Source organism: Bubalus kerabau, chromosome 18, assembly GCF_029407905.1.
Source record: "Bubalus kerabau isolate K-KA32 ecotype Philippines breed swamp buffalo chromosome 18, PCC_UOA_SB_1v2, whole genome shotgun sequence".
Lineage (NCBI taxonomy): Eukaryota > Metazoa > Chordata > Mammalia > Artiodactyla > Bovidae > Bubalus > Bubalus kerabau.
The window spans coordinates 64,805,829-64,818,964 of NC_073641.1; the positions used below are offsets into that span (position 1 = coordinate 64,805,829).

The 13,136-nt window shown below is 39.1% G+C and overlaps 1 protein-coding gene across 2 annotated transcripts in view; it reads right to left on the bottom strand.

Annotated features, from left to right (window-relative positions):
- Nucleotides 1-13,136, bottom strand: part of MARCHF6 (membrane associated ring-CH-type finger 6) — an 81,375-nt gene that overhangs the window by 20,993 nt on the left and 47,246 nt on the right. The window contains exons 11-20 of one of the 2 annotated variants that reach the window (XM_055555045.1): nt 12,003-12,061; nt 10,687-10,767; nt 10,169-10,237; nt 10,010-10,084; nt 8,918-9,052; nt 6,994-7,113; nt 5,939-6,039; nt 3,246-3,383; nt 2,126-2,330; nt 185-254 (exon numbers count right to left, since the gene is read on the bottom strand). In XM_055555045.1, the coding sequence (XP_055411020.1) occupies nt 185-254; nt 2,126-2,330; nt 3,246-3,383; nt 5,939-6,039; nt 6,994-7,113; nt 8,918-9,052; nt 10,010-10,084; nt 10,169-10,237; nt 10,687-10,767; nt 12,003-12,061 (1,053 nt within the window). The remainder of the gene's footprint in view (nt 1-184; nt 255-2,125; nt 2,331-3,245; nt 3,384-5,938; nt 6,040-6,993; nt 7,114-8,917; nt 9,053-10,009; nt 10,085-10,168; nt 10,238-10,686; nt 10,768-12,002; nt 12,062-13,136) is intronic. The other variant, XM_055555046.1, reaches the window with a different exon arrangement.

Sequence of the window (13,136 nt, forward strand, 5' to 3'; positions counted from 1 at the left end):
GCTTCTGATACCTTGTGACTGACTTTCAACTCTGTCCCCATGTACCCCACATTCAATAAAAATGAAGGGAAACCTGCTTCAAGTTTATATTTGATGAAAAGATCATATCTCAGCAAAATATACCCTGTTAAAACGTAACATCTTTTCATGATGTCATTAGCAGAGAGCTAGGATAAGCTCATACCTGGTAGAGTAAGGCAGATGAGGCTGGCAATCAGTAAGGTTATACACATGAAGACAATCAACAAAAATATCTGCAAGGCAAAACACAGCAGTGCATAAACAGTAGTCACATGTGCTCAATGTATTTTAGGACACCATTCAAAGAATCAACACAATTCTCTCAGTAAAAACAAACTGTCTATACTGGTATTTCCAGGACTCCTTCCATTTTACATAAAAAGGAAATTTTCATTTTAGATAATATTAACTATAACTCTGACTAAAAGGAAATTGCTTCCACTTTCATATAATCAGATGCATCAGCAAATAACAAGCAAATATATTTTAAATCAGAGAGCACAAAGATAAAACACAATCAACTTACATTTTCCCTCACTATTAATTAAAACTAAAAATAGTCACTTATTTTTATCAAATTCTCAAAAACAACTTTTCATGAAAAGAAAGCTTACTGTCTAACAGTGCCATCCAATCAGAACATTCTGATGATGGAGATGTCTACACCTGCACTGCTGGACACAGGAGCTACGGGTACATGAGGCCACCAAGCACTTCACAGGGGGTCAGTGTGAACAAATGCCGGATTTAAAATTCTAGGTACTTAGAGTATGTCTACAAGAATTGTATTTTTTACTTTTTCAGCTTGATATAAATGACAAATTAAACTATATTAATAATATATTTAAAGTGTTCAATGTGATCTGATATACATATATGCTGTGAAGGAATATCCACCATTCAAGATAATTTACCACATGTCTACAAGTGGTATTTATTTTTAATTAAGTTTAAAAGTAAACAATCATCGTAGCTATAGCTGGTGGCTCCTATATGGAAAAGTGTAGATAGAAAGGAAACACGCTGAGACAAGAAGGAAGTGGCCATCCTGGACAGAAAGATAAACAGTGCTTCCTGCCTGGACCCAACCAGGTTCTGAGGGCAAGACTCCGGCAGGGAGTCGGCAAGCACCGGCAATAACACTGCACGACCAGGCATGGAGACTTGGTCAGCTTCCACTGCCTGCCTGACAGACCCCGTGGTGGTCCTCTCTCTAATCTGGACCACAAAGTACCTTCTGGTTAGGAAAGGATCTTTTGTCAACTGAAGAGCCTTGTTTCTCACAGCTCCTCCATCTCTGGCAGTTCGCCTATACCTCCTGCCTCAACTCCATCCGTTCACTTCCCTGCAAGTCCATACATCTTAACATGCCTCCTGTCCTGACAACAGGCCTGGAATGCCTTTTCCCACCTGCTTTTTTAAATCTGCTTGATCTCCTAACTTTAAAGATTTAAAAGTATCGACTCCTCCATGAAGCTTCTTGAACAACTTCCAAAAAAGTGTTTTGTGGAACAAGAAGTGGGCAATCATGTAACATGCTACTAACATAGCAAGTGAGGTGAGGACTAAGACCTGACCATTGAATTTAACACCCTGAAGGTCCCTGGAGACCCCTGAAGGATTAGTTTTGGTAGCATCTGGAGGAAGGTCTCGGTGACCTTGGCAGGCACTTCCTTAACCAATCTAGTCTTCAGTTTTATCAGATATAAACAAAAGATTACTACTCATTCCTTGGAGCACTGGGATTAATACTGCAAGGATTAGAGAGAGAAAAACTCTAAAAAGCAGATTCCAGTTCCTGATGGATATGAATCAAGAATGTTAATTTCTTATTTGATCTAGGGTCTTCTTGTTCCTTACAAATGGCAGAGGCCAATGGCACATGGAAGCCCAACTCCATGGCCCACGTCTAAAATTTGATAAACTTACCTGACATTTACATACATAACGTGTTGTAGAATGAGAGGAGTGAAAAGTAGGTTCTCCTCAGAAGACTGTGAGATGTGTTTATACCGAGGACTCTATACTAACAGCACCAATAACAGCAGCAAAAGCTCTCAACAGAAATCTGAAAGATCTTCTGTTAAGTCTGTACAGTACCTACCCTGAGTGGAAAATTTAAAGGCCGGCGGTAAGGCTGAAAGCCAACAGGCCCGCCCTGCTGGAGTATGGCTTGGTGGGCTGCGTGCAGGCCTTCCCCTACCACGGGAATAGCGTTGTTATTTCGAGCATGCTGGTTATTGTTAACCTGTTGGTTTGCACTGTTCTCATTTTCTTCCTGGTCTCCCAACAAGTAGGAATGAAGATCCCTGTGTAAAAATTGCATCAGTGAAAATTCTCACTCAGAATAAAACAGCAGACATGACACTGTCTTTAATAACAATTATTATTATAATTATTGGTGATCCTTAATAATTATTACTTAGGGAAGAAAAGGTATAAGTAGAATCTATGCAGAACACTACCATTACCTTAATCTGCTCTAAATGTTGCTGCCTGCTTTAAATGAAACTCTTCCAAATGTAAAGTTAATTAACATACAGAATACCCCATAAATTCGATCTATTTTATGTTTTCTTCAGCTAACATCTGAGAAAAATCAGTAACTGGAAAAAAAAAAGTGTACAATATACAAGATACTCAAAGTGTACAATATAGAAGATACTCTATGTGAAGAATTTTAGGGAAAAAAGTATCAATTTCGCTTTTCACTATAGATGACTACCGTGTCTGCTATGACATGCAGCTCAACTAAAACCTCCAAGCCACAAATGAGATGGGGAGGGAGGAGGCATGGCAGGGCACTGAGCCATTAGAGGAGGATACATGTTCAAGCGGAACCCAATGCACACGGGCATCCCCTGGAGGTACTGTGGGTCTAGCTAGGGACACCACAACAAAGCCAACATTGCAGTAAAGGGGTCAAGACTTGAGGTTTCTGAGTGTATATAAAACTTATGTTTACACTTGACTATAATCCAGTAAGTGTGCATGGCAGGTGATTTTTAACACTGACCCACCTTGGAAGCCTCCCAAAACATGTATACATTCTTCATAAAAGGATAGCCATGATTAGAAAAGCTTTAATAAGTACTATATACACTTGCGGATATCATCAAAATGTCTCTTATTAAAACTAACTCTTCCTGAGTAGGGCATGCTTTATCAGAACGGTTATTAAACGATAACAAATGATATGCCCACGAGGCACCTGCCGTACTTACAGCAAGTATCCAGCAGTGACAGTCCAGGCTCGCACCAGTCCCTTCAGCCACTGCCGCGTGTGTCCCTGTTCGAGTAACGCTGGTAAGACAACCTGAAGCAGAAGCAGCTCAAGGGACAGTTCACTCACTGGAGCATCACTAAGACAATTACAAAAAGCCATAATTCACAATGTGGATTCAATTTTCCATTGTCACCCCCACCCTGTACCATATTAAACATTTAATGGAATGATTGTAATACTCCTTGAAGAGTCACATGACCTTACTGCCTTTATCACCTCACATCCACTCTCAGTTGAAGACAACAAGGCATCTCCCTCAAACATCACCAAAACTGTTCCTGATAAGGACTGCCATGACCGTCATGTTGTTAGAATGACGAGCGGGTCCTGGTCCTCAACTCATGTGCAATATTAGTAGTGTATTTCACCACTGGCCACTCTGTGCTCCTCAGAACATTTTCTCCATGGACACCTCGCCAAGGCGTGTTGGTTCCTCCTCATTTCCCTGACTTGGACACAATGAAAGGCCCCCCGATCTCTCTATTCTCATCTGCATGTGCTCTTTGGATGCACACAACCTCCTGTGGCTTAAGACAGCAAGTTTCTGTAAACTTCTATGTACTATCAGACATCTGCCCTAATCCTTAACTTACATACCCAAAGAGCCAACCCAATGTTTCACAGAACACCCAAGACATCTTAAATTGATCGTGTTCAGTACCAAATTCCCACTCCTCCTCCACAATCTCCCTCTTCTTAGTAAATAGCAACTCCATCCTTCAGGTGCTCAGGACAGAAACTTAGATCCTTCGCTGCCTAAGTTCTTCACCCTTCATTCAAACACCCAGAGAATTCTACAGACTGTACCCTAATCGTACCCTAAATCAAACCACCTCTCCTGACTCCACAGCCACTTCCTCCATCTCAGCTACCCTCACCTCTCACCAGGATGTGCCACTACCCTCCTGGCTGGCTTCCTGCTTCTGCCCTGGCCATCCCAACCCTGGCTCTTCTCATCACAGTACCCAGACTGATCCCTGGGAAACCTATGTCAGATCACTCCTCTCTCTGCTCAACCTCCCCAAAACCTCCGCCCCTCAAATCACTCGAAGCCGAAGTGCTTACCGTGGCTTACAGGGCTCTGTAGGACCCAGCTTCCCACGACCTCTCTGACTCACAGCCAACTACTTTTCTCCTTCTTTCACTGCAGCCAAACTGGCCTCCGGCTGCTCCTCAACCCAAATTCAATGACGCAGCACATGCCTGCCCGGCTGCAAAGGGCCCTTTGCCTTCAGAGATTCATGTGGCTCACTCCCTCGTCACCTCCTCAGGGCCTCCTCAACTGTCACCTCAGGGCCTCACTAGTCATTTCTTTGTTCATTTTTTCCCACAGCACTTATGACTCTCTGACATATCATATATTTTGCCTATTTTATTGGCTGTCTCCCCCACTGAAAAATAAGTCCAGAAGGACACAAATTTTTCTTGATTCTGACTTGTTCACTGTTACATCCCTTGTACACAGAGAAGCACCTAGTATATGATGGGCCTTCAATCTTGCTGAATGTAAGAATGCACTAAACACTGCTACAAAAGCTCCATTAAATTTCTAGGTATAATCGACTACCAAAATGGGACTATTTCAACAATATATAAAACCAACTGTGCTTCCTGGTTCTCCCTACAACCGTTGAAACATACAAGGACAGGGAGGTAACTTACTCTAGATAGCAAAAAAACTCAAGAGAATAAAACCTCAATTTGGATTCTGAGGAGAAACAGCAAAAGCTTGCAGAAGGTCACTACAAACAGAGAGGGAAAGACCAGGAACAGCTAGGCCTTTCTGGGCAGACTCAATGGAGGCTGCGTGGGGCTGTGGAGTAGAATTCCAGTCAGACGATACTGGACAAGATGCTCAAAAGGCAGTGTGAGATTATGCCAAGCCTTGTATGTCATTCTAAACTACCCAGATATTACTATGCATATTATGGAGGAAGAGGCAGATTTGTTACAGATGGATTATAAATGGAGAAAAAGAAAAAGGCCTAAAATACTAAGTGGTATATCATATTGATTTATATAAGAGATCATAAAGAATTAGAACAGACAAGATTTAAAGACAATTACAAGTAAATCTGAGGAAGAAATTCAATTTGCCTGGCATATTTATGTGATTGAAGAGAAGATACAAATCATTGAAGAAGGGAATGTAGGAGACTAGGTTTCCAGGTTACTTTAGTCCTTAAATCAAAATAATATTTTTCCATTTATAAGCCCTAGATCCTATCTTCATCTGTAATTACTCTAGGTGAAATCCGGGAGTTGGTGATGGACAGGAAGCCTGGCGTGCTGCGATTCATGGGATCGCAAAGAGTCGGACACGACTGAGCGACTGATCTGATCTGATCTGACCTTACCTATGATGTAATGCTTTTCATATAAAGATGACACTACTAGGTATCGCTCATTAGGAATGTTAACATTTCGATGCTAAACAAAGGCACACTGTATTTGCAGAAAAAAGTCTTTCTTTGGAAAATATAACTGCTAATGTTCATATGGAAAAATTTAGTTATCAGATGACTGTTAACACCTGTGAGAAATGAAATGTTTTATTAAATGTATGTACTCTGAGTATCAAATCCCTAACAGACTTTTAATTAGTAAAGCTTCCAAATGTCAAAAACTTACCTATAGAGCATGACGTTGTATGGAAGAAAATGAGGCAGCAGACTCTTGATTATCCGTATAGGCAGCCACAGCATCAGAAGTACGATGGAGCCGAAGACAATCTGCAACAAGAGAAAGGGCAGGCCGGGCACCACTGTCACCATCCGTGAGGGATGGCAGACTCCATTTAGGTCGACGTATGCCCAGGGCACTGAGTGTTCTCACTCAACACACTACACCTGGGTCACTCTGCGTGAAGATGCGTTCCTAGGACAGCTGCTCCTCTCTCTCTAGGACACAAGGGCTCAGACAGGAGCCACAAAGGATAACCACGGCACGGTATATGAAAAGAGAGCTAGAAATTCACAATGAAGGATCAGAACTGTCTGTCTCATAATAAACCACCAGTGACAGTAAGAGAGAACCTATACTAATGGCACAAAAGTTTCCAAAGGGCACACAATATTGCTTTTAGAATTTTATCTTGGAAAAACTTAAGATTTAACTAGGCAATTTCTTTTTCCACTCAGGGAAGAAATTTTGAGATGGTTCTATTAAGAGTTTAATGTGCTGTGCTCAGTCACTTAGCTGTGTCCGACTCTCTGCAACCCATGGACTACACAGCCAGCCAGGCTCCTCTGTCTATGGAATTTTCCAGTCAAGAATACTGGAGTGAATTGTCATGCCCTCCTCCAGGGGATCTTCCTGACCCAGGGATTGAACCCACATCTCTGGCATCTCCTGCATCGGCAGGTGGATACCTTACCACCCAAGAGTTTAATTTAGAAGCTATTAACAAGTCTCTATTGCTTAAATGCAAATTAAATATAATTCTGAAACCCATAATTTGGCAATTAATTATACTTCTAAAGAACTAAAAGGCATTTTTGTTTACTAATATTTTATTTTATCAACGTAACCAACAAAATAAATATTTGATAACCAACTTCCACAGGCGTGGATAAACCTAAATTACTCAATCCACTCTACCAGACCTTCTGACCAAAAAAACAAAAAAACTCAAGAGTAGCCCATTTTACTTCAAAACCAAACAAACAAACAAAAAATACACTTACCACTGACAAAATAAATCTTCGAAGATGCCTATAAATAGGCAAGTGAATCATTTCTTGTACTGGATTAAAATCTGGATCATTCAAATTCCTTAGAAACCATAAAACACCAGGTCGAAGTACCTGAAAATTTAGTTCAAATGCTATAAATATCCATCAATGTCTTCTGCTTCTGCATATGAGCTAAAACATTAACAGAGAAGCTTTTAAAATTATTTTAGCATCTTAAAAAATTGGCCCTAGAAAATTCATGTAACTCTACTTGGAAAAGAAGTTCCTATATCAGAATTAAAACTATCCTGTGCCTGACGTTCTCTGATGCTTTTAATCATTCAATGGAAAAAATTTACTAAGTATAATTTGTCAAGAAATCTAGACCTCCAAGATGAACAATAAGTATTTTTATAAAAATTAGTATTTTTAGAAAAATTATAACTATATTGTATAATCTGGGAAGAATTTGGTTATAATTTATAATTATCCTAAACAAAAGATGTGATTTCAGTCTTACACTTTCCAAGAAGACTTACCTTAATTAAGAAACCCCTTCGCTTCCCAGTATCTTCAAATGACCACCTATTACATCTTTTTCCCTGGCTCAGGAGAAAGCATCAACTCTAGAGGTTGTAGGTGATGGGGCAATGGATGAGCCTGAGGGTAAGTTCTGGGTGGCCCAAACTCACTGAGCTACCCTGTGTAAAGTCTCTCATCTGCCCAAATTCTATTTTTCCATCTTCCAAAAAAGCAGTTATTACACATGACCTTTAAGTTTCCATCTAACTCCAAAATACTAGGATTCTGTATCAACAAAAAACTACCACATTGATAAAATGAAAAAATTCAGTATAAAATATTTTATCAATGAACAATGTAGTTTAGAGGTCACATAAAATTACAATTTGAAAAATACACTTAGTTTTAATCACTAGTTGCAAAACAAGAATACAGGCTTTATTTGCAAACAGAATTTACTGAACTTATACTCTTATGTTTCAGGAAAATATTTTGGACCCCACCTCATCCCTAGCTCCTCAAATCTCTCAAAAGAGCAGAGTAATCATGAACAGCTTTAAACCTTTGTGTGTTAGTATTCCATTCACATTGGACTAGTCGCCAGCCTGCTCCTTCAGCCCTGCTTCTCCACACTGCTCTCATGGAGTAAGCGGACTTGCTCCATGGCTGTATTCCTTCCCAGAATGTAACACTGAGTAGACACTGCCCTTGTTTCTCACGATTACCCCAGCATACAGCACAGAGGCTGGCACAGAGTAAGTGTACAGTACTATTTGGGGAAAGAATTCAGAGCAGAAAGTACATTTATTACAATTACTCAAGTCTCACACTTTCTTTTGCACCAGATGACTAAGCATGAGATGCATCCTAGTCAAATACTCACACTGTTTTACTGTCTTCATATCAGTAAGGACCGTATTCTGAAAACAGGATTAGTAAAAGTTCCCATCTGGCGACTGAGCCAGAATCATAAAGGAGGCCCTTTATAACACTATACTTAAGGAGTTTTGTACATATCTGATCCTGTGAAACCATACCCTTTGGGAATTTCTAGCATGTCCTTGAATGAAGTCCAAAACAGGCTCATATCACATAAAAAGTCCAAGAACACATATTTGAGGACGGTTAAAATACATACCAAGTAAAACATGTGCTTTTATTTAACTTTTCCCCTCACTCTACTCATATTTCAAACTGATCGAAATAATAAAACTTGCCAGTTTTTGAGACCAATTACTAAAAAACGGTTTAAAGCAATTGAGCCAAACTAGTCTATAGCTATTCCCTCTCAGAATAAAGAAAAAGAGAAAAAGACTTAGCTAGGAAATCATCATAGCCTTTAAGGCATGCCATGTGGTTAAAGCAGAAGTCCTTTCCGTGAATGTACAATGTTGGCACTTCCCGTGGAGCTTACCTCTCTCAGTAACAGAATGAAGGAGGCAAAGTAGAACACATACACCATTCCCACCAGCCAGTGCAGGAACATGGTAGTGCCTGGGGCCGACTGAAAGCTCAGCTCCCGATCTTTCAGAGTAGCGTCAAACATTTCCTAAATCAAGACAGAACAGGTGAGAGAGATCTGTACCACTTACCTCTGTTGAATTAACATCTTCACATTCTAGGAAGTGAATGAATCACCATACATGTAAGTTCTGATGTTTCTAGGATTACTGTTCCCTTAAAGGCATTTCATAGTATCACAGAAATACAAACAATATTAAGGTTGGATGCTATTTCAAAGACATGCATGACATTTTGAAAATTTTAAAAGAGGCAATATTGATAGACCAATTTGTGAATAAGAACTTTACCAATACTGCCATTGTGAAAGAAACATTTATGTTACCATAATACCTTCTTTTCTTGGTTACAGATCTAAATTAATGGTGGGTTTTAATACTATGGTATGAGAGAAAATGTTACCTCAGAAAAGGCAGCTTTTCTATATTTAATCATTTTTTGAGAAGAAACTGATTATCACTGACAGCCATTAAAGATTTTAATCAAAACTGAGCATCTTAGTTAAAACAAATGGTTAGGGTTGAATTTACTACTATAAAGGTAGTCTTCTTATAAGACTGCTTTTTTTTTTTCTCCTTTTTTCTTTCTCTGAGGAGTTTCCCAACCAGGGGCTGAACCTGGACCACAAGCAATAAAAGAGCTGAGTCCTAACCAGCAGACCACCAGGGAACTCCTTTGATTTACTCTTTTTACGTTTATAACATCTTGGCATCTTTATAAAAGTGAGAAGAGTTAAGAAAGTTCTTCACTAATTATTAGAAAGGTTCCAGTCAAAACACTCTAACATCAAAAATGTGTACAAAACCTCACAAAAATCAGGTACTCAGGAAAAATTAGCAACATTGAGAATCTACAATGATACATTCTCAAAAAAAAATAAATTATCATCGAATATTGGCTTTCCAGTAAAAGAAATCCATTCTAAAGACTTTTTAAAATGCTTTTAAATTATTAGATTGTATTAGATAATGAAAAATAAACTCACCAAGGAACAGATATCCAGCCACCAGCCACAAATGAGAGGGAAAACTCCAATTTCTACCACCACTAACAAAGAGACCTTAAGTAAAAATAAAGGTCATCAATATCACCTAAATGGGGAGAAAGCATTTCCAGTCTTAATTTATAAAAAGGAATTAATTACCTTCACAACAATATAGCAGACTCCCAGCAAGCGACGAGACCTATGAAATTTAACAAGAGTTGCCAACCCCTACAGCATGTCGTCAAGGAAGAACTGAACATTTAAGAAAAGACGCAGATAAACAGCAAGGTCCTACTGTATAGCACAGAGAAACATTTAATATCCTATGACAAATCATAATGGAAAAGAATTATTTTCAAAAATAATGCATATATATGTATAACTGAATCACTTTGCTGTACAACACATGTAAATCAACTATACTCCAACCAAAAAAAAAACTTTTTAATTTAAAAATGATAAAGATACAATGAAACAGGTAACTAGGCAACACTCAGTACTGTCTGACAGACAGAATTAATTTATCTCATATTTTTTCTGCTCTCATCCTCACTACAAATACCCATAGCTTCTACTGAAAAGGACTAGTGGAGAAAAATAGTTTTCATTAATAAGAACAACTCTTGGGTTAATAATAATAACATTACTGAACACCAACCTGGTTCATTAAAGGATACATGACAAATTATCAATGTTATTGCTAAAAGTATATACCCAACTATGGTTGTGATTAGGCCTTCAAAATGAGATGCTTGGACCTAGACAAAAGAAAAGAAATTAAATATTAATTTTACTACATGGCCTATACCCGTTAAAAAATGTTTATTAAACAATCCAAGTTGACTATATAATTCCCTATAACTAGCAAACGTCCATAAAATCCCCTCTGGATGACAACTCAGCAAACTGGATTCCTCCACTGACTGAGATTTACTACAAAAAGATGAGGAGAAATTAAAGAGTAACACTTTGCTCAAGCAGACAAAATCAGAGTACAGTGAATTAAATTTTACAAAAATAAGAAAGAAGCTGTAACAGTCTGCACTCTAGTCCACGCTGAAGTGGACCCGCTACAGGCTGAGTGCTGAAGGAGCAGCACACGGCCTGGGCTATCACCGGCCACGTGCAGCCAAGCCACGTTCTCTCCTACCGCCACAGTTCCAGTCTTCTTCGCTCTCTAAATCTGTTTCATTCTCAGCTTACAAAGAGCAAGAGCCTGGATCCTGACAAACACTGCTCACCTTTTGGTTCCTGAGTTTCACACAGCAAGTGCTATTAAAACGTATCAAAGTATTTACCTGACTTTTCAAGTTCTCACATTCATCTAGTGAGAATCTGGAGAGGTGTATTTAAATACCAGAACATGTCTCTTTGCCATTTCGGAAACTTCAGAATGTGATCTCTCAGGATTCACACACACAAATGGACCAGAATGTTCCAACTATGCTAGCTGTCCTTAAAGAACTAACTCTTTCTGGGGACCCCCCTGCCGAAAATAGTAGTTGTGCATCCCAATATTTATCTACCTCTGAAAAATAACCATAAATGTCAAAATTAGAGCAAACTATTTAGAAGATAACACAGCTTGTCATTCTGACACATATCAACATTTTTAAAAACTGATTAATATCTCGTTACCTTTCTAAATTCACTATGGGGCAACTCAGGAAAACGGTGAGAACAGAGCTCACAAGCCAGTGGTCAGGTGAAAGGTCAGTCTGTAAGAAAGCTTCCCCACGGCGTGTCTCCCGCCTGCCCCACCGGGAGGAAAACTGTGCCTCATGAGGTTCAGAGAACACCTTCCATACCTCCCAGCATTTCTATGTCATGAGCCGCTTTTGGCTCAAGACGTGAACAAGGTGGTGCTGGATAACTACTCCTTCATGTAAGACAGAGGAATGAAGTAACTCTTTACAATATTATTACTTACTCAACAGACATCAAATTTGGGGTTTAATTACTGAAATTAAGTTTGTAAAAGTATCATACTCACGTGTTCTTCAAATCCCAAACCAACAAGGGAAAAGTGACCGATGTGGTAAGGGCAAAATGCTAAAAGGGGGGGAAAACTCAATGAAAACTTCAAAATCAAAACAATGAACACTCCTAGTACCAACCCCACTAAAAGGAACAAAGGCTTCTTAGAGAAATGAAAGATCCCAGAACCAAAAATGTACTGCCTGTGGTATTCTCTAGAACCAGAGAACAAAAAGTTATCAAGCTCTAATAAGCTCATGGTGAAAGGACACAAGAACCATTGTGAAAAGGGTCTCACAGGCCAAAGATAAGAAGCTATGAGCGTCAAAAAGAACCCCAAAACTAAAGAAAACACAGAATATATACAAACGCGTGAGTTCATAATATTCAAAGAAGGGAATGCCAAAAACCACAAGAGGAAAAAAAGCAACATAACACAAAACTTTTTTATCAGCAAGGAAAGCAGTTTGTGCTAATAATTAAAGGAAAAGAACTGCACATCTGACCTGCTGCTTCAGATTAACTAAATGGTTCCAACTGGTAAGAACAAGCTTTTCTTTATAGAAAAACCAGCCAATGAATGTTTTAAAATTTGAAAATTACCATTTTGCAATGCCTAATAAAAATAAATTAATCCAGGCAAATATCAATGGCTAATAAAATTATTAGGTAAAAAGTTGATGGAACGCTAGATATTTTGCATGATACTAAAATACCACCTCCCACAGATTACTCTCTGGTGGTTAAAGGGAAACATGAAACCTAACAATAATGCCTTCAAGATACCACGACCTGAACCAAAGACAAAGGTGGAGAACCGAACATCAGGTACCTCCTGACATGTTGTATTAACAGGCAACGCATGACTAGTGAAGGTTTTGTCCTACAAGTATTGACCCTGAATCAAATCGGGTCTTAGATCTAACTTCCAGTTTAGAGGAAATACAGAGACAAAGGAGCAAGGTAGCAGACGTCATCAATAAGTAATCAGAAAGGGGCAGATGGTGAGGCACTAAGAGGATTCTAAAGTCAGTCTGCAGCCTGCAGCCTCTCTCTGGGAGACCCGAAACACGGTCTAACCAATGACCCAAGTCTATCAGACTCCACCTTGAAGAACTGCTGGAGAAACCTTGGTTACTTGACTCAGTTT